Consider the following 25,177-nt stretch of genomic DNA (forward strand, 5'->3'; position numbering starts at 1 on the left):
CTATTTTTACCGACTTTTTTGCTAAACGAGTCCTTGTCTTTTGGCTTCTGATTCTGAGCCCGACGCTACTTTGCTAAACGAGTCCTCGTCTTTTCCCTACTGAAAAAACCATAACGCTTTGTTATCCTGAAAAAACCTGACCGATAATTTCAGCATTCTGAAACCCTACCTCTCAATTTCTTCAGAAGCAATCGAAGAACATGGCGTGCATATGTCCAGCTCCATCGTCGTTGCTTCTCTCTTCCGACCTGTGCAGAAGTCGAGGTGCGAAGTCCACGACGCTTTCCTGGGTTTCTTCTTTTCCCCAGATGAAAATTTCCATCAATTCGATCAGGACTTCATTTCGTGTTATGCCCAACAAGGTAAGAAACTCCCATTTCCAGAACCCTAATCTACGTTTCTCTTCTTTTGCTTCCAGTTCTTTGAATTTGGTTTTATCAATCAATGTGCATTTTGCTACACTTAATATGTGCATTCTGGTGTGCAAAATTTTGGTTGGTCGATTAGGTCGTATGGTAAACAGACTTTCAGTTGAAGTTCCAAATCCTATTCAGTATCATCTTTTCCAAGGGAAAATTCTAATTAATTACTGAATTTATAAATCCAATAGTGTGCAAAGAAACCCTACATATCTTTTGTAATTCCAAACTGTCCTTTTCACAAAAACGGTTCATAAAATGAAACTATTCAAGAATGAAGTTCACGAAAGGTGGTGTGATTAAACATGGGCATATTGTTATTGTTATTATTGTTCAGAGGTAGTACAGAAACTTATGAAGTGATACAGCTGCTTTTGTTAATTATATCTAAACATTTAATGGAAATGTTAGATTAGACTTTAAAAAGAAGAGAGATACCCGTTTATTATTGATCAAGAATCAAAGAACTGCTGTGCAGTTTAATGCTGATAGCAGAAATGGATGATTCTCAAGTGTGGGCCGTTGAGTGCGGTTTTATTAAATTTGGTTTTAGCATCCTCAAGATTCTCTGAGGATACAATTTGCTTATTGCATTGGATCAATATTCTCTAGTAGAAAATTTATAAGGTGAATGCCCATCCAGTTGGACTTGTTATCTCTGTCGAGTCATGTATGTTAATCCTGGCATTTAGCTTCCACCCTCCATTCTGAATATTATCAATGAAAATTAATGATGGGAGAACATGTAAGAAGACATTGTTACAACAAACTGTCATTTTTCTTGTGCGGAAGCTTTTGGCATGTGTGTTAATGGTGGCAAATCCTCTGATCATCTTACCAGGTTTCCATGAAACCACCTGTAGATTATTAGATTTTATCGCTCACTATTTCTGGATGCTAATTCTTTTTTTTTTTTTTTGAGAAAAAGTAAAGTATAAATTTATATTAACTGAGAAAAAATATACAAGTATGGCCCTATGTACATGAGGACCATTTCTGGATGCTAATTCTTTGGACCAGCTTCAAGGCATAGTTGTCAAGGCAATACCTAGTGATATTTAGTGACAAGGCACCCATGGAGGGTCACCTTTCCCAAGTGCTTCTATATTTTTGCACAAGGTGCCATATAATATTTTTGTATTTTTTGTGTTATTATATTATAATATTTCAATGGTCATTTTTCCACAAATTATTCAATTTGTGGATATATATATATATATATATATATATATATAATATTTTTATAACTTATATTGTTTCTTTTTATTATTTTTTTATTTGTTTGGGTTTCATCGAGCATGAGCCAATGGACATTGTCTTTAACCCTCAAAGACTTCAAAACCTGAACCAATAAGTAAGGAAGAACTTGAAGATTTTTCCCAATCAACACACAAGAGCAAGCAAAATATGTCTTGTTTTCTTATAGGACAAAAATAGGGGCTCCACCCCTTCTTATATTTTTCTTTCATTTCCTTTTTTGAGGACAATCTTTGTTTCTCTTTTTCTTCTACCTAGGACAAAAACAAGGTGTCAGCCACTATGTTTTCTATGTTTTATTTTCTTAATGAATATGTTGATTTTCTATGTTTTGATATGAGGTTTATACTTATTCCGTGTATTGAGGATTATTGGTATTATTATTGAAAGATGACTGCTGGTTGCTTGAGAAACCTAAAGAACTACCCTAGAATTTATATATATTTTTTATTTTAAAAGTGCATTGCCTAGCACCTTGGCAACAAGCCATCCCTCTGTTACCTAACTTCACCTTGGTGCCTTGAAAACTACACTTTGAAGAAAGTTACCAACTTTTGTAATGGTAGGATCCAAAGACCTCAACCTACCACTAAAATAAACATGTATTGAATGCTTCATTCATAAGCTGTGCACTGCTTTGAGTTGTAACCATATTTTATCATTTCTTAAAATGTCAGCATTGTAATTCAACATTGCATTGGGAATCCTGTACCCTCAAATTTATTGAACCATTTTCAGAATTACTTGGTATGGACTAATAGTATTAGATATTAGAGGAAACCTTTGGTGCATCTATTACAAACCATAATGTTTGCATCCTTGGGGCACATGGGTTCTTTGCACTAGAACTTTATGCCAAATTTTAACTTGACCTCAATTTGATTATCCTAATTAGCTACTTAACGAATCTTTTGGATGATGGCCATGAAGAAGCTCAATGGTCAACAAAAAAAAGGCTTTACTCCATGGGATGTTCTAGTTCCATGCACATGTATCAATCTATTGTTGACAAGTCAACATCCAAGTCTGCTTTAGAAAATTTTCTATTATAACATCCAAAAGGATGAACAACACCATGAGCATAAATCATTGCATGGACTGGCATTTTCCTGCACATGCATAAATATGAAAGATTTAATATGGTTGTGTATTTTAGTCTCAATGTCTAGGCATGCTTACTAGGCTGCATCTCTATTATAGGACATAGTAGTTTTTCAATGCTTTGTCTGGATTGGTGCAAATTTTGGTTTCAATGATTGATTTAGGAAAGTACATAGCAATATCTAATTCTTGGGACACAATTGTTTGTAGGGAGGGGTTATTGAAGCAGCTTGGACCCGGAGGTCTAGAAGTGAAGCAGCAAAGAAACCCAACAGGAAATCATGGAAACAAAGGACAGATATGTATATGAGGCCATTCTTACTGAATGTTTTCTTCTCAAAAAGATTCATCCATGCAAAGGTGGTCCACCGAGGAACAAGCAAAGTGATTTCTGTTGCTAGCACAAATGCCAAAGATCTGAGGAATACTTTACCGTCTCTTACTGATCACAGTGCCTGTAGAACTATTGGGAGGCTAATTGCTGAGCGGTCCATGGAGGCTGATGTGTTTGCAATGTCTTATGAGCCCAAGAAAAATGAGAGAATAGAAGGTAAGCTTGGAATTATCCTTGATACTATCAAGGAGAATGGGATCATTTTTGTCTGAATTAACTTGTGCAGTTATGTAAGGTTTTAAGTTGCCCTACCATGCATAGTGGAGCCGTTCGATTGTAAATTAGTGAAGGTAAAGAAAGTAAAGTTGTCCTTAGTTTCTTTTAGCTTCACTCGTTATCCTTAAACCCTTGTTGATTTATCGCCCCATTTGTTTATACACATCCATAATTTTGTTGAAGTTCCATGAAATTTCACAAAGCCGACTTTGCTTTAGGAGAACAAATCAAAATAACCATATTTTCAATCTAAAATATCGGGGGGAAATTTTCATATTCTGATGCATTTTGGGCGCAATTCATAAAATAAGCTCAAGTGTATATAGTTTTATTTAGAAGTTAGAACATTATTTAAAGAACAGTAAGTCATGTGTTTTTTTTTTTTTAATTTTCCCATAACCCCTGAACCCTGCTGTGACAATGGAATTTGACCCCTGAACCAGTTACCAACTGAGCCACCATCGATTGGTTAACAAGAGATGATCAAACATCACATAAGGATGTGTTTGTGGATGCCAAAATTTTATGCAGTTAAAAACCTTGTTTGAGCAGATCCATATCCATCGAATGAATAACATGTGAATGACTATCACATTGTTCACCATTTCTCATTTGGTCAAGGATCATCAAGCCATAAACAACAAGGAAATATGTTATTCTTGTTTCCATTGTCCTCATGGCTCATTCTGGAAGGAGTACAGATACAAATATGTAGAGTGCAAAACCTTTGTATTTTGTATCTGTACATATTTGTATTTGTAATCTTTCCAAAATGAGCCGGTACTTCTCTCCATAACCTTCTTTTTTATTTCTATTAACTGCTTTATTGCAATTGGATTTTATTTCTTTACAAACAAGGTTATATGGTAAAAGTAGGGACCTTAAAAAAGGGAAACTTTAGCTCCTAAAAACCCTTGAACAAAGTTAATTGAGTGCAATACCAAAAAAAGTGAATTGAGTATGCAGTAATCCCGATCTTTAACAGGAGACTATAGGCGTAAGCTTATAGGGATTGCCGGTCCTGAATTCAAGTACCAAAGTCATTTTACCTTTCCATCGACCAACATCTTCACAACTACTATCGGGACGACTGGACAGTGATAGACTTCAAATATGGAAATTGCGCCATTAATGTGAGGAAATAGGGCATTGTTAACAGAAGGTTTACTAGCTTTTTATTGTCTGCTGTCCAACATATGAATATGGATGGCAGATGAGCATTGCCGTTTATCAATTACTAGTTTGGACTTTGGAATCATGTAATGGTTATATCTCCAACTTCCATAAGAAACGCTTACTTTTTTGAATCTGTATGTGTTTTAAGATGGGGGGTTTTATAAATTTTTTCCCCTCATAAAATTTTTATAGTTGAGATTTGAGAATAATGACAGATGGGGGAATTTTTCACAATACAAGGGATATTGTAGTATAGACAGGGTTTGAAACAATACATTCAAAAAACCGATAAAAATTTATGAGGAACTGTGGTCGCTTGTGGTGATTGAGAGAGAGAGAGAGAGAGAGGGAGATAGAGAGAAAGAGAGGTACGGATGAGAGGAGAAAAAATCAATACTGGTTGCCGCCAATTTTCTATTTATATTAATCTTTATAAAAGAGATGAAATTACAAGTATGCCCCTGGTGACATATCCTAGAATAAGAACAATAAGAAAAGAAAGGAAAAATGGCTAGTAGTTGAAATTGTCCTACTACCAGCAGCTATAAAGAACAATTAAGCCTTACAACACTCCCCCTCAAGTTGGGTTGAAGATGTCTATCATGCCCAATAGACCTGTTCATGGGTCGGGTGGCCCGACGGGCCAACCCGACCAGGCTTGACCCCCAGACGGGCTTGAACATGCTTATAGGCCCATGGGCTTAAATTCGGGCCAAAAAGCCCAGCCCGCAATAAATTCGAGCCGGGCTCGGGTTTTGTCAAAATAGCTCGGCCCGAGCCCAGCCCGACCCGACCTAATATTAAACTTAAAATTAGTTATGTGATTATGTCCATTTGAATAAATTTTTTGATTTAAGAATGTAAAATTATGTTTTAAAATATAAAAGAAAGGGAAAAATACCATCTTGTAGGCCCATTGTTCATTTAAATAGAAAAAAAAATACTATATGAATTTTTAATTCTAATTTGAATAGGGAAAATTGTTTTTTTTTTCAATTAGGTCGGGCTTCGGGCTCGGGCTCGGGTTTTGGGCTTTTTACCAGGGCTGGGCTCGGGCCCAAGTTATAGGCCCGTTGGTCGGGCCAGGCTCGGGCTCGGGCCTATTATATTTTCATTAGTGACAATTGAAAGCCCGGCCCGGCCCGGCCCATGAACAGGTCTAATGCTCAGCTTGTCACATAACTCATTGTGCCGCGAACGCAGAAGTCCTTTTGTAAGGACATTAGCAAGTTGTTCCTTGGAGTTGACATAAGGGATGCAAATTTCCCTTTTTTCCAGTTTCTCCCTTATGAAGTGCTTATCCACCTCAATATGCTTGGTCCTCTCATGTAGGACTGGGTTGTTGGCGATGTTTATTGCAGCCTTGTTGTCATAGTAAAGGGTCATAGGACTATGTGTTAGACAGTTTTGTATGCCCTTAGCTTCAATCAGAATGATGTACTTTATGAGTTTATTGTAAATGAATAAAGATACATATTTGATTCATGTTCCCTTGGTATGTTTCTGTGTAATACTCTTAAACTGGACACTTAATGAGACTCGTGTTAGTTTAGAATGTTCACAGCCAGAGGGTCGGTCTGGGGAGACCTATCCTGACAAGGCTGACACTGTGGTGCCACCAAGTCGGTTGGGGTGGCCTGTCTCAGCTGCTAGGGTGAGACCCTAGGCACATACAGTGTAGGATTAATTGAATCTTTGAACTGGACCAGATTTCCAGTATTGCCCTGGACCTTGGAGATTGATGGGCAAAACTGGAAAGTTACACCCGACCCCTAGACTCGATTATGATACTGCACTAGGTGTCGGATTGGGCTATCTTTGATGTACCAATCAGTGAGATCCTTAGCGGGGGTCAAAACCAGGGTATGTTGGGACAGTCCGAGAATTCATCTGAGTGGGTGATCATAGTGACAGGATCAGCCCCTTTGTCGGACAAAGGTAATGATCGGGGATGCACTCTCACTGATGGAAACCAAGACTGCCGGCAGCCGATTTCAACCGTTGAGATTTGTTTTGCAAAATATATTTTATATAAAAGTATATATATTATGGTTTCTAAAATGTTTGCAAGAATGTTTTAATTCCCGGGATCCATATGAGTGGAGAGTGCAACACTGTTCCTTGCAGCCGAGGGAGAGGTCCTCTCTTGTCGGGCAGTGTATGATCATTATGGGCTGAGAGGTTAAGTGTAAGACCATTGAGGATAATACTTGATGGGCTAATCTTGCATCTGCCCACAGTCCCTGGATGTTACAAGGTGGTTTGGCCCAGGGACCTCTTAGGGTAAGTGTTGGGCCCGTAGAGCCCATTTGATGGGTTTCAGGGGGTGCACTGTCTTTAACAGTGTATTCGGCCAGGCCTTGTAACAAAGGCTGGGCCGAACCCATGTGGCTGATGTGTAGATCAATGCTTGGGTCCCACGCCATACAAGGAAGCCCAACTGGGCAGCAGTTAAGAGGGTTAAGTGAGCACATGAGCTTAATGGGCCTAAAGCCCAATTCGAACTGGGCTGTTTATTTAGTTAATAAATGGGCGAATTCTGAAGTGGATCAGCTAATAGGATTGGGCTTAAACCCTATCAACTTAGAGAATCCAAGATCTAAATAAGATTTAGATATGGAAACCTCCTAATTAGATTAGGAGATGGCTGATCTGATCTCCAGATAAGATAAGGATTATCCCTTATCACTTAAAGGGACTTCTAACCCAAATGTGATTTGGATTAGCAACTCCTAATCTGATTAGGAGCTGATCCCTTTAAGATTATAAAAGAAGAAAGGGGCAGCAACCTTTAGGGAATATACATAGATTATCAGGTTTTCTTTAGTGCTGAAAAGAAGAGAGAATTTTGCTCCCTGCAAATACTCTCTTGCCGCCTCCCTGTTCTTGCTGCCCTATTTGCCAGTTCGATCTCCAGTTGTGGGAGAAGTCAAGATTGGATCTTGACATCAGTTCTTTGAGAAATGATTGAAAGGAAGTTGTGCTCACGTACCATCTTGCTGATTCTTGCGAAGGACATAGTTCTTGGAGAAGAACACTGCTGATTCTGCTCCACCTGCACTGCGCCATTTTCAGTGGGAGCAGTCTTTAGATCCTTCCTTGGGCGTGAACACCTTCGTTGGGAGATTCTACTTCTCCGTATCAAGTATAATTCTCTCATACTCCTTTTGGTTCAGATCTGGTTTAGTTTATGGTTCAAGATTGATCATTGAAAATATGATTTTCTAAATAGGGAATGCGATTCCCAGTTGAAGGGAGAGAAAAATTTTTTAAATTCGCCCCCTTTTTCCACAATCTTTGGGTGTCCATAGGATGGATCTCTCATCCCTTCACTATGAACAACAACTTCAAGCTCACCTAGAAGGTTCTTTAGCCAAAGGACTTCAGCCACCCCATGTGCCATAGCTCTATACTCAGCTTCTGCACTTGATCTTGCTACCACACTTTGCTTCTTGCTCTTCCAGGTCACCAGATTCCCTCCCACATATGTGCAATACCCACTAGTGGACTTTCTATCATCCACAACTCCTACCCAATCAGCATTTGTAAAGACTTCCACCTTTAGGTGATTGTGTTTACTGAACAGTAGGCATGTTCCTGGATGTTTCTTCAAGTATCTAAGGACCCTCTCTACTGCCTCCATGTGTGGCTTCTTAGGAGAGTGCATAAACTGGATAAGAACCCCAACTGAATAGGCAATATCTGGACGGGTCATGGATAGATAAATCAGCTTTCCCACTAACTTTTGGAACTGCTTCACATCTTTCAGAGGTTCACCAATACAGTCACCTAGCTTGTGGTCCACATCCATAGGAGTATCTGCCGGCCTTACACCTAATTTACCTGTATCCCGTAATAGATCAATGGTGTATTTCCTTTGAGAGACAAAGATACCCATTTTTTAACGCGCAACTTCGATCCCAAAGAAATACTTTAGGAGTCCTAGATCTTTCACTTCAAATTTGGATGCAAGGAATTGTTTCAAATTCTGTATCTCTGAGCTCCAACTCTCTGTAATGATGATATCGTTTATATACACTATCAATACAGAAACCTGCTCCTGACATCTCTTTACAAAAAGTGTATGATCAGACTAGCACTGTTGGAACCCCATCTCTTGAACTGCCATGTGAAACTTACTGAACTAGGCTCTAGGAGACTGTTTCAAGCCGTAGAGAGACTTCCGTAGCTTGCACACCTTGTTTTCACCTCCCTTGGCATAGAATTCAGGAGGTTGAACCATGTATACCTCTTCTTCTAAGTCACCATTCAGGAAGGCATTCTTTATGTCCAGTTGATGCAAATCCCAGTCAAAGTTAGCAGCTAAGGACAGGAGAACCCTAATCGAGTTCATCTTAGCCACCAGAGCAAAAGTCTCATCATAATCAACTCCATATACCTGTGTACCCTTTGCCTACTAATCTTGCTTTGTACCTTTCAACTATTCCATTTGCCTTGTGCTTAACTGTGAACACCCATTTGCACCCCACGGGTTCTTTCCCCTCTAGAGGATCCACCAATTCCCAAGTCTGATTTTTGTGGAGGGCATCAATCTCCTCCTTCATGACATCTATCCATTCAAGGTATTTTAAGGTTTCTGCAACATTCTTGGGAATAGGGATGCAATCAACTGCCGATAGTAAGGCTCGGTACGAGGGAGAAATGTGGTCATAGGAAACAAAGTGAATAATGGGGTGTTTGGTAGTATAGGACCTGACTCCTTTTCGTTGGGCAATAGGGATGTCTAGGTCGTCCACAATGGGAGTAGGGTTAGGGGTTAGACTTACCTCCTGGGATTCTGATGATGTCAGTTGCTCAGTGTTTGGTTGCTCCACATTTCTATCACACTGTTGATCTCTCCGACGAGTACGTTGGAAGACACGGAAGAGAGCGGGGTTCGGAATAGAAGGAAGATGTACCTGAACCTGCTTCTCCTCTTCCACACTACGGCTCTCCCCCTGAGGAGGAGGGAAGAATGGCTCGGACTCAAAGAAGGACACATCCATAGACACAAAAAATTTACGACTAACCGGGTCAAAACACCGATACCCTTTTTGAGAGGATGGGTATCTCGGATAGACACAAGGAATGGACCGAGGGTCTAACTTACCTCTGGAGGGAGACAAATCATGGACAAAGGCCCGACAACCAAAGACTCTCATGGGGATGGAAAATAAAGGAGACTGAGGGTATAATAACTGATGATGGGCCATGTACTTCAATACTCTGGAGGGCATGCGGTTGATGACATACGCAGTTGCAAGTATAGCATCCACCCAAAACCTTTTTGGGACATTCATGTGTAACATCATCCCGCAGGCTACCTCAAGGAGGTGTTTGTTTTTCCTTTCTGCAACACCATTTTGTTGTGGTGTTCTGGCACATGAGCTTCTATGAATAGACCCATGGGAGGCGAAAAACTCATTGAGCTCCCCATGGAAGTATTCATTCACATTATCGGATTGGAAGATCTATATTTCAACATGGAACTGCGTGAACACCATCATCTAGAAGTCTTTCACTATCTTTGGAACCTTGTCTCTGCTACGCATAGGGATTACCCATGTATAGCGAGAGTAATCATCAATCAATGTAATAAAGTACTTATATCCGCCCTCAGAGATCACATTTGTAGGCCCCTATACATCAGAATACACAACATGAAAATGAACATTTGATCTTTTATTGCTTGAATGAAAGGTTGTTCTACATCGTTTACTCAACTGACACATTTGACACATGAACTCTGACACTGAACATGACTTAAATAAAAGTGGAAACAAACATTTTATTATTTTGAAAGAAACATGACCTAAACGACTGTGCCATAACAAAATTTGACTCTTATTTGACTAACTATGCGACTCTGAGGATGACACGGAGAGACCAGCTTTGTTGTCGAGAATGTAGAGACCGTCCACTAGGCTTCCTCTACTAATCGTCATCCCAGAAGTTAGATCCTAAAATACACACAAGTCAGCAAAAAAGGTCACACTACAATTCAAGGAGTTTGTAATGCTACTAATTGAAAGCAAGTTTATGGGAAGTTGAGGGACATGCAATACACAATTCAGGTTGAGGCCATGGGGAAGGGATATTGATCCTTGACCTGCAATGGAAGAAAAAGAACCATCTGCAAGTCCCAATCCCTTCCTGACAAAAGACTATAAGACTGGAATAAGTTAGGCTTACCGGTCATGTGATTTGAGGCCCCTGAGTCAATGATCCAAGGGGAATATGTGGGAGTGACATGGAATGCAGAAGCCACATTACCTGAAGTAGATGCAAAAGAAGTAGAGGGAGTACCCGTGACTGAGTTGTCCATTTGCCGCAATGCCCTACCATAAGATTCCAAATGCTCTCTGAATGAATTCATTATATCCTCCTTGGGGTCAGGCTTATTAGGGGGGTCCCGGGTACTACCGGCAACTTGAGTGTCTTGAGTTGCCACATTTGCTGTGCTTGTTCTTTTCAACCGACCTTTACCCTGTTCTTGATTCTTTGCTGCCCACTTGGGTTTCCCATGGATGTCCCAACAAGTGTCACGTGTATGTCGTGACCGTCTACAATGGGTACAAAATAGTTTATCTTTATCATTTGCCTTCTTAGGATCACCTTTCTTTCTTGTTGAACTGTTATTCATCGCAGCCAAGACAACTTGTTGCTCCCCCTCAGCTGTAACCATCACACTCCGCCTGCTTTCTTCAGATTAGACAAGGGAGTATACTTCGTGTACCGTAGGCAATTCTTTGCTTCCTAGGATCTACACCCTCAATGGTTCATATACAGGGTTCAACCCTAACAAGAAAGCAAACACTCATTGCTGAGAGACCAGCTTCCTGTAGGCCTTAACATCACCATCGTGCTTCCACTCTATGGCCTGATAATGGTCCAACTCCTTCCATATGAAGGTAGGGGCTGAATAATATGAGGACAAGCTACAGTTTCCCTGTTTACATGTTGAGGACTCAACTTGCAATTGGTAAACCTTGGCGTAATGCCTTTGCTCAGAATAGGTAATTCTGGCATGTTTCCAGATCTCACTAGCGGTGTTTGCCCACATAAAATTCTTTTTCACATCAGATTCCATGGCTGCGAGGAGCCAAGACATCACCATACTGTTTTCTTGGTCCCACCTATCATGTTCGGCCATCTCACCCTCGGGTTCTTTCACCCTTCCATTGATGTAACCAGCCTTACCCCTTGTCGTTACATAGAGTTTTACACTCTTAGCCCACTCTAGGTAGTTCAGACCGTTCAAGGGAGTAATTGGCATGGGAAAAACCATGTTTTCACCTCCCATACTTGCTGTGTTGCGGGTTGGTGTATTCCTCGGTGAGGTTAATTCATGACTTGCCATTGAATACTACAAAAAACCAGTCCAAATGCCACCCAACAGCACAACCGCCACAACTAGAATGTGGTAACTCAAGGTTTGCTCCTAAAATGTGAGCAACAAATTATTGAAAATTGCTAGGACACAGGGTCTACTGCTGAGAATAAGGGTTCAGTCAATACAACGTCCAAACAGAACAGTAAACAATCCGGTCATCGGTTCAGCACCACAAATAAAGACATTACTGTCAGTCTGAATGTGGTTCCCCCACTCTAACCATCCAAAGTCCAAACTAGTAATCATATAATCAAGGCATGAGCCCTATGCACCATTGGATAAAGAGAACTGAAACAAACTGAAACAAAAACACACCTGTTTAGCACTGGATAACCGAGGAGTTTGCACCATCAACACCCTTCTTTGATTAGGGTTTCATTGCACCAACACCACCCTATGGCCAGAAACTGCTAGGGTTTCTCAGAAAAACACCGCTAGGGATCACTAGGGTTTCAACAGAAGTAGCCGCCAGAACTTACTAGGGTTTCTGCAAATACAGCCGCCAGAGAGGACTAAAAAACAAGCTGCCGCTAGGGTTTCTATAGGTACAGCTGCTAGAGTGAACTGAGACAAGCCACCGCTAGGGTTTCTGTAAAGGTAGCCACGTTCAATCACTTTTAGAAAGGCTGAAGCTAGGATCATAGGTCTCTTCCAATCCAGAAAGCCTGCTCTGATACCATGTGGTCGCTTGTGGTGATTGAGAGAGAGAGAGAGAGAAAGAGAGGTACGGATGAGAGGAGAAAAAATCAGTACTGGCTGTCGCCAGTTTTCTATTTATATTAATCTTTATAAAAGAGATGAAATTACAAGTATGCCCCTGGCGGCATATCCTAGAATAAGAACAATAAGAAAAGAAAGAAAAAAGGGCTAGTAGTTGAAACTGTCCTACTAACAACAGCTATAAAGAACAATTAAGCCTTACAACAGGAACAAACCATAAATTTCCCTTTAATATATCTTTTAATCACTTTAGAAGGCAAATTGCTAATCTTATCTATCCTTTCCGTGGCACTTTGGGTTTAATCAAAAGAGGCGTTCATCCTTATCCTCGAGGTTTAAATAAAATGATCTTTATCAAGTTCACATGCTAACAAGCTAAGAGTGTTCAGAGAGCTAAGTAGGTCGAAGTGGATTTTTCATCTGGGCTGGGCATCACTGTTGAGGATTATAGCTTGTAATAGATGTCAATACTAACGGGATTCAGCAGATTTGTGGACTGATTCATTAATCAGATAGGAATTTTGAAGTCATTTGTGACAATTTGCCCTTTTTTGTTGTAATAAAATAAATAAGACAGTGGCCTCAAGACCAATGGTTTGCATGAACTTTCTCCAAAGAGCAGGTTGCGGTTTACATACCTACGCTGGGAAGGGATGTGATCTAATGATTTTAACGATATAAAAAATGGGAGTTTCCAAAGGGAAATGTTTTTTTTTTTCTTTCTGTTTGTTCAATTCAGTATGTACTGACAATTACATTGAGAGGGGTTCACTGATACATTGTGATATTTTGAACATTTGCCCAACTGTATTCATAGTTATCTGACCCTGTATATATATTTAACTATTGTTTGGGATTAACAGGTTTTGATAATTTGGGTTAGGCTTTCTATTTCTTTTAGGACAATAAATTAGGTTGGATATGTAATTGAAAAATCCACTTCACTGATTGGACCATGAACAATAAATTTGTTTTTTACATACCTAACAAAAAAATGTCAGCATTGATTAGATTTTAAGTTTTTTTTGCCTAAAATAATTGATTTTCCTGTTTATATTCTGGCCTTTGATGCCTATACTTTTAGATGTTAAATTTGTTTTTTCAATTTGGGCTTTTTACTCTTTCATTTTAAGTGAAGTCTATGCATATGATGTCTTACACTTGATCTCTAAGGTAAGTTCATGTGTTGACAAGTACATAGAATAGAAAAAGCTCTGAAAGGTTGCTCTCATTAGAAAGCCTATGGAAGTAGATATCAGCCATGTGATGGTATATGAGGGATTGGCTGCAGTGGACTACTGCTCTATGTCAAATTCTACAAGTCAGAGTTATAAAAGATATTAATGGGAGTTTGGAGACCATACAAACGCAGGTAAAAATCACTAAAGCACCTTGCACAAATATTCCTGCATGATCCAAATATGTTCCCTAACATGGAGGAACATTTTACTTGTTTTTTCTGTTTTTCCCTTTGACCGATTGCAAGCACTTTTTTGTTTTTGTTGTATCTTAAGACCTGTTATTTGGGGTGTGTAAATAAAAGTTAACCCCACTTTACTTTGATATTTCAGATAGAATTGACTGAATCTTCATCACCTGCTTCACTGTCACTGCTATTGCTTCCACTCCCACTCCCACTCTCACTGCTGTTCTCACTACTCCCACTTGAACTTGAAGTCTGCTCATCTCTTTCTTCAGCATTCACTTGAGCCCTCAAGGCCTCTGCAGCATTAGGGCCCTTTTCTGCCTCATCATCACTGACATTGAGGGTTAGAATCTCTAAAGGTAATTCCCCAAACAAATTGTTCTGATAGACATAGAGATGTCTGAGGGTTGGAATCTTCCAAATGCTTATTAGAATCTCTCCAGTCAATTTGTTTGTAAACAACACAAGTTCCTCTAATTTACTCAAAGATCCCAACTCACTTGGAATTTTGCCTTCGAGTTGGTTTTTCTGCAAGAGTAATTCCTTCAAGGAACTACAAGTCCCAATCTCTAGTGGAATTACCCTTGACAAAGAGTTCTCATTGAGGTAAAGTAGCACCAATTTAGTTAGTAATCCAAAGGAAGAGGGGATCTGACCTGTTAATTTATTACCCAGAGCTGACAAGAATCTTAAGCCACTGCAATTGCCCAAGCCTGATGGTATTTCTCCATCAAATTGATTGTAAGTCAAGACCAACTCTTGCAAATTCCTGCAACTACCTGAACCCCCCAATTTTATCTTGCCTTCAAGTCTGTTCGAACTGACATCCAAGTAAGCAAGGAACTGAAGATTGTTCAGGCTCTTAGGCAAAACTCCAACTAACTGGTTCTCAATAAGATAGAGTTCTTCCAATTTAGTACAATTTCCAATAGATTCTGGTATTATCCCTGATAATTGATTACTATAGAGCCACAGAGATGAGAAGGTTTACTGAGATGTTAATGGTAGTGACTCACAACTGAACCGGCAGATGATGTAGTAAACTGCTTGTGTGAAATGAAATCATATCCTTTTATGTTGATTTTTAAGTATGGAAAACATTTAATTTGGACTGGATTGGGTCCAATTCGGTCCATTTGCATTTCAATTGGACTGGACTGGATCCAGTTTGTATGGGATTTGAACCAGATTTGGTCCAGTCCATTTGTAAATGGACCAATGTTGGACTGGACCAGATTGGACCAAATCTAGTCCAATTGACAGCCCTAACCATGGGTCTTGACCTGACGTTTGGATGGGATTGTGGTGAGTTCTGGTGGACCCTGACCCATAAACAGTTGTTGAGACCTAGACCCAAGATTCAGCCTTTAATATAGTCATGTAATCTGTTATGGATGCATTCGTGGGGAAGAAGTACCGCCGCCGGCAGCAGCAGTAACGTGGGACCCTCATCAGATTATCTAGCTAGCCACAGTTCTTCTTACCTTATCCTTATCTTATCTGCCTTCTTACTCTTATCTTATCTGTAAGCAGTTTAGTTAGTCTTATCTAGGAGTCTTATCTATCTTATCTGTAAGCAGTTTAATTATCAAGGAGTCTTCCTAAAAGGGGGACTCTTACCTCTTGTAATCTCCTATTTAAGGAGCTGAAATTATTGAATAAAGATATCAAATTTCTAGTCAATAAAGAGTAAAATGAGAGTTCGGTGATCTCTTGGACAAATCACCCTCTAGGACGCCAAGATAGGTTCAGCTAGGAAGGGGAGGAACAAGGGAAAACAGGAGATTTTCCCCGTGGACCGACCCGTGACGAGATCCTATTCCCGGGCCCATAACAATTTGGTATCAGAGCCTACCGTCATGGAAGATCTAGAGCAGCTATCATCCAGGGTCCACGAACTGGAGCATAGGCTCATGGAAACCAGCGTGGAGGTTCGTAAGGTCAAAGACGATGTCCGGGAGCTGCGACACTTGCTGGAATTGTATTTCTCTAACAAGGAGAGGAATCCAGAAGGGGCTGTAACCACAAACAGCCACTGCCAGACTTGACGGAGTCGTCCGACGAACAACAAGGTCGTCCCCCCAGTAGCCGCGGTCGTTCCCAAGTATAGCAGGCTGGAGTTCCCTTCATACAGCGACGCCGGAGATCCTTTGGGATGGCTGTACAGATGCGAGCAGTTCTTCCGCAACCAACGGACAGGGGACAACGACAAGGTAAGCTTGGTCGCATTCCACATGACGGAGGAGGCGCAACTCTGGTTTTATAAATTGGAGCAAGAGGAACCCGGGCTCAGTTGGACCCAATTCAAATCCTACTGCCTCCTTAGGTTTGGGCCCCCATTGACGAGCAACCCGTTGGGTGAACTGATCAACCTCAAACAGACGGGAACGGTGCCTGAATACTAGCGCCAATTCCAAACCCTCCTTGCCAGAGCAGCTTCGGTACAACCGGACCAGTAGGTAGACATGTTCACCGCAGGGTTAGCAGAACCCTTGAGGGTGGATGTGGAGATGCAACACCCCCCTAACCTGGTTACAACCATGAATATAGCTCACGCCTTCGAACGAAAGATGCAGCCCAGCCGCGGAACCTTCAGTATGGGGCGGCCTCCAACCGCATGGGCATCCCCGAAACCACTCGGAATGGCACCATCTTCAGCAACCAGCCAAGAACGGAAACCACAGGCGAGCCACAATTCCAGATCAGCATCTAGTGAGGGGAGCAACGTTGTTGCACCCCTTATTAAGCACTTGTCCAGGGCTGAGATGGCGGAACGCAGGGCGAGGGGACAATGTTTTAATTGTGATGAACTCTACTCAGCAGGGCACAAGTGCAAGAGACTTTTCTGCCTCCTGGTGGAACAAGAGGACGATGAGGATGAACCCCCTTCATTGGAACCCGATCCAGGAGGACTAAATCATTCCACCTATCTTGGATTCCCTTGACTGAACTCCAAGACACATATCCAGATTTCAAGCTTGAGGACAAGCTCATAGTCCAATCCAGGAGGGGAGTAATGTTATGGACGCATTCGTGGGGAAGAAGTATCGCCGCCGGTAGCAACAGTAACGTGGGACCCTCATCAGATTATCTAGTTAGCCACAGCTCATCTTACCTTATCCTTATCTTATCTGCCTTCTTACTCTTATCTTATCTGTAAGCAGTTTAATTAGTCTTATCTAGGAGTCTTATCTATCTTATCTGTAAGCAGTTTAGTTAGTCTTATCTAGGAGTCTTATCTATCTTATATGTAAGCAGTTTAGTTATCAAGGAGTCTTCCTACAAGGAGGACTCTTATCTCTTGTAATCTCCTATTTAAGGAGCTGAAATTATTGAATAAAGATATCAAATTTCCAGTCAAGAAAGAGAGTAAAAGGAGAGTTCGGTGATCTCTTGGACAAATCACCCTCTAGGACGCCAAGATAGGTTCAGCTAGGAAGGGGAGGAACAAGGGAAAATATGAGCTTTTCCCCGTGGACCGGCCCGTGACGAGATCCTATTCCCGGGCCTATAACATAATCCATCCGGAAGGAAACCTTGGAGTCCTGGTCCTGGACTAACTAGACCTATATGGCTATATTATGAGTAATACATGCATCACTTTCAGTCTTTCACATTATTCACCTACAGAAAAGGTTACGTTTTCCATTTAACACTAAGCAACATGAGCAATAGAGAACAAAGAAATATAAGGCCCATTACCGAATGTTGGTCAATGCTATCGATGGGTGGATCACTACTCTCAACTGGAACCTGCATTCTCACACTTGTCAGCTTGGATTGTGCTTGGCATCATTTTTGTAAAGAAAGAATTTGTAGAAAAAATAAAATAAAATAAAATAACCAAAGTTTTTTTATTATTCTATAATCACTATCCTTATTATTGAGATCGTCCAGTGAGGATGACAAAAATATAAAGGCGCATGCCTAGCAATATAAACAATAACTCTCTTGGATGAGTACAAAATATGCTGCCCTCAGAAACCCTAATATAAACTACACTATTGCAACCTGCAGAAAGGAATACAAGAAAATCATCAAATCAATGTAGATAATAGGATATCCAAAATCAACAAATATGCTGCCCTCAGAAACCCTAATATAAACTACACTACTGCAACCTGCAGAAAGGAATACAAGAAAATCATCAAATCAATGTAGATAATAGGATATCCAAAATCAACATTTCTATGCAATTGCAAGTACGAAGAAAGCTTCATATGTCGAAGTATGCTTGCTAAAGCTTCATATTGTCCAATCTGATAATGCGCACTTACAAAGACCATATATTAATTACCTAGAACAATAAAAGTATATATGGAACATGCAAAAAAAAGGGGCTTTCAGTAACTTAGGGCCCGTGAGGGCTTAGCATAATACATAGCTGCTGGAAGGAGAGCCGCGTAAATGGCTGTATAATGACTGAATTTGGCTCTCTGGATTTCTTAAAACATTGCTTATTGGTTTCTGGGTGAGTCCTACCATCCAAAGCCAAAACCCACAGCATGAAAACCCTCCAAACGGGCACTATATGACAATATTAAAGTGTTGCAGGTATAGCAAAGCTGCTGTATTAAAAGAAAGGGAGTTAAATACTAATATGTTTTTTAGTCAACATTTCAAGGTTCAAGAAAACATATGGCCTGTAATCTTGGCTGTTAAACATGGGGAGGAATGCAAAATCCAGTTTTCCTGTCAGAAATCCATAATATCATACAAGTAATGCCCTAGAAAGCATAAAGTAAATAATAATTATTACTCTTCAAGTTGTTGAAAGATATTTTACCTCTATCCAGACTATGTTCGCCATTGAAATTGTAATTCAAACATTTTTATTAGCCTGCAGACAGGTAGCACAAATATGTCAACTAAGATTTGTGAACTGTACATGATTGTCACATTAATAACACACTGGCTGAGTCAAATTTAGCACAAATATGTCAAATAAGTCATGTTCATTTTAGCAGTGCACTGAGTCAGCATCCTCTGCAGGATCCTCTTCTGTTGGAAACCACAAGCTATCTTCATATGGATACTCATTTTGAGGTGATTTAGTACTTATATATCGAGTACTTTCCTTTCCTCCACAAGTAACAAATCTATTAAAGCAACATGACAAAAGTGTGTTACCTTTTCATCAATTGGGGAAAAAATGTCCTTGACTGCCCCAAAAACCTCTTCTCTAGGCTTTCCGGCATCAATCTGCGCAATGAGGTAATGGGTAAGCTGTAACCTGCTTCTGGAAATCCTCTGGACTATGAAGTATCAAGGAGGAAACATGAGCCATATGGATACTCATTTTGAGGTGATTTAGTACTTATATATCGAGTACTTTCCTTTCCTCCACAAGTAACAAATCTATTAAAGCAACATGACAAAAGTGTGTTACCTTTTCATCAATTGGGGAAAAAATGTCCTTGACTGCCCCAAAAACCTCTTCTCTAGGCTTTCCGGCATCAATCTGCGCAATGAGGTAATGGGTAAGCTGTAACCTGCTTCTGGAAATCCTCTGGACTATGAAGTATCAAGGAGGAAACATGAGCCATATGGATACTCATTTTGAGGTGATTTAGTACTTATATATCGAGTACTTTCCTTTCCTCCACAAGTAACAAATCTATTAAAGCAACATGACAAAAGTGTGTTACCTTTTCATCAATTGGGGAAAAAATGTCCTTGACTGCCCCAAAAACCTCTTCTCTAGGCTTTCCGGCATCAATCTGCGCAATGAGGTAATGGGTAAGCTGTAACCTGCTTCTGGAAATCCTCTGGACTATGAAGTATCAAGGAGGAAACATGAGCCATATGGATACTCATTTTGAGGTGATTTAGTACTTATATATCGAGTACTTTCCTTTCCTCCACAAGTAACAAATCTATTAAAGCAACATGACAAAAGTGTGTTACCTTTTCATCAATTGGGGAAAAAATGTCCTTGACTGCCCCAAAAACCTCTTCTCTAGGCTTTCCGGCATCAATCTGCACAATGAGGTAATGGGTAAGCTGTAACCTGCTTCTGGAAATCCTCTGGACTATGAAGTATCAAGGAGGAAACATGAGCAAGAGATTACCTTCTGAACCTTCCCCATTGACTCATAATGCTCAACCACAGGGAGACTGGATTCTACAAAAACCTTGAACCGCTTTCGGATTGTGTCAATGTTGTCATCTTCCCTTCCCTTCATTTACCCCATTGGAATAATGTTAAATAAAACAATACTTCAAATGCTTAAAACAAATAGAGGGTGCCATGATTAAAAAAATTCTTTAGAAGGGCTGCTTGTTCTAACCTGGTTCCTATTTAAAAGACGTCTCTCCATCTCCTCTTCTGCACAATCAAAAAATAGTACAAATTCTGGAATAATTTTTGTCTGCAAAATAATCTAGGATTAGTCACAAAAAACAGAACACGGAGGTATCCCAAACTCATTATTTTTTAAGAATATCAGTTAGGAGAATTTCCATCTGGAAACTCCAAGCTAACGTAAGTAAGATGAGTTACTAAAACAGTGAACTTACAACATTCTCAAATGCAGCACGGTTCTCTTCATTACGTGGAAATCCATCAATGAGGAATTTGTCATTATTGCTTTCCTGCATTGCTCGCTGGAGAAGCTTAACTGTAACCTCTGAAGGGACAATCTTTCCCTCCTTTATCATGTTTTGTATCATTGTACTGTCACAGAGAAAACAACATGCAGACACCAAAACTTTCTAAGTGTCAGTTGACACATGGAAAGAAATAGAAAAGCAGCAATCAGGTTAAAGCGTTGATTAAAATGAAATAAAATGCCTTCTGCAATTGAAGAAATGGTGGAACAGAGTGAGGAACATCAATTAATGTGATGTAGGTAGAAATCTAAGTAGGTGATCTTAGCCATCTAATGACACAATCCTTTGAATTGCCAGATGCCAGGTGGAGGGCAACTGTATATGTTCAGAAAGAATATTCTATAAATCAGATTGTTTGCACCTCCACTGAGGTTAATTGCTTGACTAGGAAACCTCCTGTGTGGGCCAAAAAGGATGGGTCTAAACTCACAGTGCCAGTTGCAATGGGGGATAGGTTTGGATATTGGGTGGGAAAAACATTCTTGATTAATAATTGCAATCTTACCCATTTTCAGAACCAGATTTAATTTCAGCTCGAAGAAGATCACCAGCACTGAGATGGGTGTACCCAAAGTGTTCAACTATATTGGCACACTGAGTGCCCTTTCCACTGCCTGGACCACCTGTTCAGTTATTTAACCACAACCACATAATGGCTCAGAAATCTCCAATAACTTAAGTGAAATTGGTTAATATAAGCAAGACAAGGCAGACCAGAACAAACAAGTTGTCAATATGAAGAAAAGTAATGTAAATTTGGAAGTAAAAACAGAAGACCCAAAACAAAACAAGGGCAAGGTCAAAATTCTACATTTTAAGGGTAACAATTGGGACTGCAAAATTATTTCTTCATTTCCCCATCAAATCTAGGAACATGATATTATTTCAGTACCATCACATCTGGTATAACTTCACAACAACTTCTCACAAGATCTAAGGTTTCCTGCTCAAATTATATCTCAGGTTTTGTTTATAGCCTGTTTGACAGTAGGTCATGATGCCACTGGTATAGCTTGTGAACTAAATTGCATTACCAACTTGAAGTGTTAACTCTAATTACATATACTGTTGACAGTGCTAACTTCAAGTGGGTATTCAAACTACTATGAAACTATTAAGAATAGATAATTACAGTGTAAATTTGTAATTAGTCCTGCACTGAGGAGACTAATCCGTAACTATTTATATATATAGATATAGATATATATATATATATAGATATAGATATATATATATATAGATATAGATATATATATATACTAGGGAGGGTCTTGACAAGAAAAGAATAGAAAAAAAAATGATGAAATCCCCCTTCCTTTCCCCTCCTCTTATAGAGAGGCATACACCTCTTATGTTCTGAAAAACACCTCATGCCTCCAAGTAGTAGAATGCCTTGCATCACACCTCCATGTTTTATAAAATTGGTTTGGACAAAAGATGGAAAACTGTATATCTAAATGGTTCACTATGTCTAATAATTAAACATGAATGCTGACTTAAGACCATTGAGCTTACCCAAAACAAAAACAACTTTGACCTTCTTCTCATCTAACAAGTTTCCATTAGCTTCCTGCATCCAAAAGTACCTTTATCAAATGGCAGGATCAAGATGCAGTCCTTTGGAGTGGAATATATCAGATACTCAAAGTGAATTTTATAATTGGACATGCATGCAGAAAGTATGTACAAGTATTTCATTTAAATGGATTTAGTATCTCCTAGACTTATTTTGGATATTACTTGGCAGCCTTCAGCCACAACACATCGGCTTATTCATCAAGGAAGCATTTGGTCCAAGGAGCTCTAACCGAGAGTTCATTGATTATTGAAAAACTATATCCTTAAGTACAAAGTATAGAATACAGAACAGAGAGTAAGAGAATTAAGCTGCTACTATCTTCTCCAGCACTGGTGCTACGGCATGGACCAGGACTAGATTGGCAGTCATTCTTAAACTATTACAATTTCTCACAGGAAATGTTTCATAAGGAAAGACACATCATTCTCAGAATGGAAACACCGTTCTGAGAATGTTTCATAAGGCAGTTCTTGTCAATACTGATTAGTCATGCATTAAACCACAAGAAAAGATGTGGATTCATTGCATTAAATTATTAAGATGGAAGAGCTACTATTTACCAGTCAAAAAGAGTTTATGAAAGTGTGTGATGTTAAAGAAATCCTTAGTTTGATTTCTGGTTAGAAAAAGATGAGTAAGCTTTTAATATAAAACGATACCTTGTCGACAGCAACCTCAGTTCCCATGAGTACCAACTATATATTGAATGTAAAACCTGCATATCATAGAAGAGATAGTTAACATTTATGGGATAATCCTAAAGATAATAATTCCCACAGGATATGTTCTCTAGTGCAGATTCTTGTAACGAATTTGTAAGAAGATTAGTACAACCATCTCACAGCCAAAGTGTACCTCATGCATATATAAAGCATGTTTTCTTCAGTGTTGCATGTACTCTCCCAAATGGATGATTTGTTGTGTCAGTCACGTGTCTGAGTTTAACACTCCATTGATTCTTGAGGGTGGCTCTACATAAAATTTCCTTTTAATCTCCTAAATTATATGACAACAGCTAATCTACAAGATGAATCCAGTTTTTTTGGTATCAAACATTACTTGGTAACAAAGGTGATATTTTTTTTTTGTAGGTATATAATGTTAGAATTCAAAAAATATAAATTGTCTTGATGCAAGTCCATGTCTTCTCATCTTGCCGAGCCAAACTCTTGAACACACATCAGATTCCAACTCTAGTGTCCATGTTGATGTCCATGCAATATTCTCCCCTTCCCTAGGTCTCCAGTGATCTATCTGACCATAGTTTTCAAGGTGCCAAGGTAAAGATAGGTGATAGGGGGCCACCTTGTCACCTAGTCGATGGAATTATTTTACATAGAAACCATGCATCCTAGGGTAATTCCCTAGGTTCCATAGCAACCAGCAACCATCTTCTATTGATAATAATCTATAAACTTCGTAAAAAAATATAAGTTCTATATTAAAACATATAAAACCAACATATTTGTGAGAAGAAAAAGGGAAAAGAAAAAGAAGAAAAATTGTTGAATGAACAGAATTTTAAGCTCTTCTTTGCTTATTGATTCAGGTTTTGAAGTCTTTGAAGGTTCAAGACAGCATAAACCAACATGTGTTGATTGAACCCTAACAAATAAGAAAATAATAAAAGGAAACTAGAATATAAACCCACAAAATGAATATTTTAGTTTAATAATATCTATTTTATTATTATAATATCAAAAACAAAGAATATAAAAGTTTTTCACTATGACATGTACATAATAGGTAAGCTATGCGTATATAAAGCATGTTTCCTTTCCTCTACCCGACTTTTCTCTTCTTAGGTCTCCGGTTTTTTATTTATTTCTTTATTTGTAGCTCGGTATTTCTTCAATTTGAAGGTCATCCTATTTCCTTTGGTTCAATATATTAAAGTATAAGTTGCTCTAAATATGGAGGTCAACTAACAGCTAGAATTTACAAAACCAAAAAAATAATCCACCGCGGTCACTTCTATGCGTTGACACGGTACCATGATCAAACGGAGCCCATGACACTGGTAATCAGATCCTTAATTTACCAACTGAGTTACAGGATTACATTTGGCCAATCTACCTAGACACAGGATTAGATTGGGAACTCAGCTAAATGTTTTTCTTGTATATCTTTAATTGTTTATAGATTACATTTGTAACTTTTGAATTTTTTTGAGGCTTACGGCCTACATCTCGCCTTTCCAGGACCAACGGCCTGGTCAGCTGGCCTCCACCTTAAGCCTTTTAGAACACCTTGATACAGAAGAGAAATAAATAGGTCTCAAATATATCCAATGAAACAAAAGAACTACTCGATCTGAAGTATTAATCCTTCAATCAAACCAGATCTAACGAGATCAATCAAAAAACCGATCAACAAGGAGAAACATTCATATCCATTGCAAAGATCCACGTACAACCAGCAGAAATATAAAAATGCAAACTTGAATTGGAATTCAAAACACTCCAGATCAGCTCCAAGACGAAATTTAACAGATAAAGGTTCTAACACAAAGAAAAAGAGTAACATCAAATCGAACGCAATGGAGATCGAGCTGAGCAGCACACCTGATGTAAAGACTGTGAGAGACGAAGCTTTAATAGCAACTCGAATAGAGAAATACGAGTGAAGGTCTCGGGTTTGGCAGTTGCAGAGAAAACGGGAGGGAATAGAAGAAAAGGGAGTTCAGGTACCAGAACTTCAGCCCCGCACAAATCGAATCCGAAACGCGTCTTGTAAACGGTAGAAAAGGTGAAAATGGAGGCCCGCCATTAAGCGCGTCGAAGGCGAGTGACGCGAGTTCGAATCCTCTATGGTTCAAGTAGTAGTATTTGGCCAATCACGGAACACCACGTCAGCCCCCACAGCAGCTGAGCAGGGGTGGGTA

The 25,177-nt window shown here is 39.5% G+C and overlaps 2 protein-coding genes and 1 non-coding gene across 10 annotated transcripts; 2 read left to right on the forward strand and 1 right to left on the reverse strand.

Annotated features, from left to right (window-relative positions):
* The first annotated feature begins 18 nt into the window (after window positions 1-18).
* Window positions 19-3,569, forward strand: LOC104609881 (Ribosomal L18p/L5e family protein). Its single transcript, XM_010276304.3, has 2 exons — window positions 19-362; window positions 2,988-3,569. Exons 1-2 carry the CDS (start codon window positions 201-203, stop codon window positions 3,381-3,383), a joined length of 558 nt encoding a protein of 185 aa, XP_010274606.2. The 5' UTR covers window positions 19-200; the 3' UTR covers window positions 3,384-3,569.
* Window positions 3,570-10,226: 6,657 nt separating this feature from the next.
* LOC104609882 (UMP-CMP kinase 3-like) lies at window positions 10,227-25,077 on the reverse strand. 8 transcript variants are annotated; one of them, XR_016080978.1, is made up of 14 exons: window positions 24,858-25,077; window positions 22,953-23,008; window positions 22,230-22,284; window positions 21,220-21,337; window positions 20,622-20,778; window positions 20,393-20,473; window positions 20,174-20,281; window positions 20,010-20,081; window positions 19,751-19,822; window positions 19,492-19,563; window positions 19,233-19,304; window positions 18,889-18,942; window positions 17,805-17,855; window positions 10,227-10,523 (listed from the first exon to the last, which is right to left on the reverse strand). XR_016080978.1 is itself a non-coding variant. In XM_088895923.1 (13 exons), the coding sequence occupies exons 2-12, from the start codon at window positions 22,977-22,979 to the stop codon at window positions 18,925-18,927; spliced, it is 852 nt and encodes a 283-aa protein (XP_088752049.1). In that variant the 5' UTR covers window positions 22,980-23,008; window positions 24,858-25,077; the 3' UTR covers window positions 17,933-18,113; window positions 18,889-18,924. The 8 variants fall into 8 exon arrangements, 7 of the variants coding, with proteins under 7 accessions (XP_088752049.1, XP_088752050.1, XP_088752051.1 ...); XM_088895923.1 differs by lacking the exons at window positions 10,227-10,523; window positions 17,805-17,855 and adding an exon at window positions 17,933-18,113; XM_088895924.1 differs by lacking the exons at window positions 10,227-10,523; window positions 17,805-17,855 and adding an exon at window positions 17,933-18,223.
* Window positions 13,829-13,903, forward strand: LOC148804401 (small nucleolar RNA snoR101). Its single transcript, XR_016081771.1, has one exon. It is a non-coding gene; the product is annotated as a small nucleolar RNA snoR101 (small nucleolar RNA).
* Window positions 25,078-25,177: the final 100 nt, after the last annotated feature.

Source organism: Nelumbo nucifera, chromosome 1 (genome assembly GCF_055504915.1).
Source record: "Nelumbo nucifera cultivar China Antique chromosome 1, China Antique-T2T, whole genome shotgun sequence".
Lineage (NCBI taxonomy): Eukaryota > Viridiplantae > Streptophyta > Magnoliopsida > Proteales > Nelumbonaceae > Nelumbo > Nelumbo nucifera.

What these genes read in the sequence shown, in the direction of transcription:
- LOC104609881 (XM_010276304.3), top strand. Translation starts at nt 201, where the DNA reads ATGGCGTGCATATGTCCAGCTCCATCGTCGTTGCTTCTCTCTTCCGAC. An exon ending in TTCGTGTTATGCCCAACAAG is followed by an intron (nt 363 to 2,987) that starts GTAAGAAACTCC and finishes AATTGTTTGTAG; the next exon opens with GGAGGGGTTATTGAAGCAGC.
- LOC104609882 (XM_088895923.1), bottom strand. Translation starts at nt 22,979, where the DNA reads ATGGGAACTGAGGTTGCTGTCGACAAG. An exon ending in CAATGGGGAAGGTTCAGAAG is followed by an intron (nt 20,082 to 20,173) that starts GTAATCTCTTGC and finishes CTCATTGTGCAG; the next exon opens with ATTGATGCCGGAAAGCCTAG. An exon ending in TTTCCCCAATTGATGAAAAG is followed by an intron (nt 19,823 to 20,009) that starts GTAACACACTTT and finishes CTCATTGCGCAG; the next exon opens with ATTGATGCCGGAAAGCCTAG.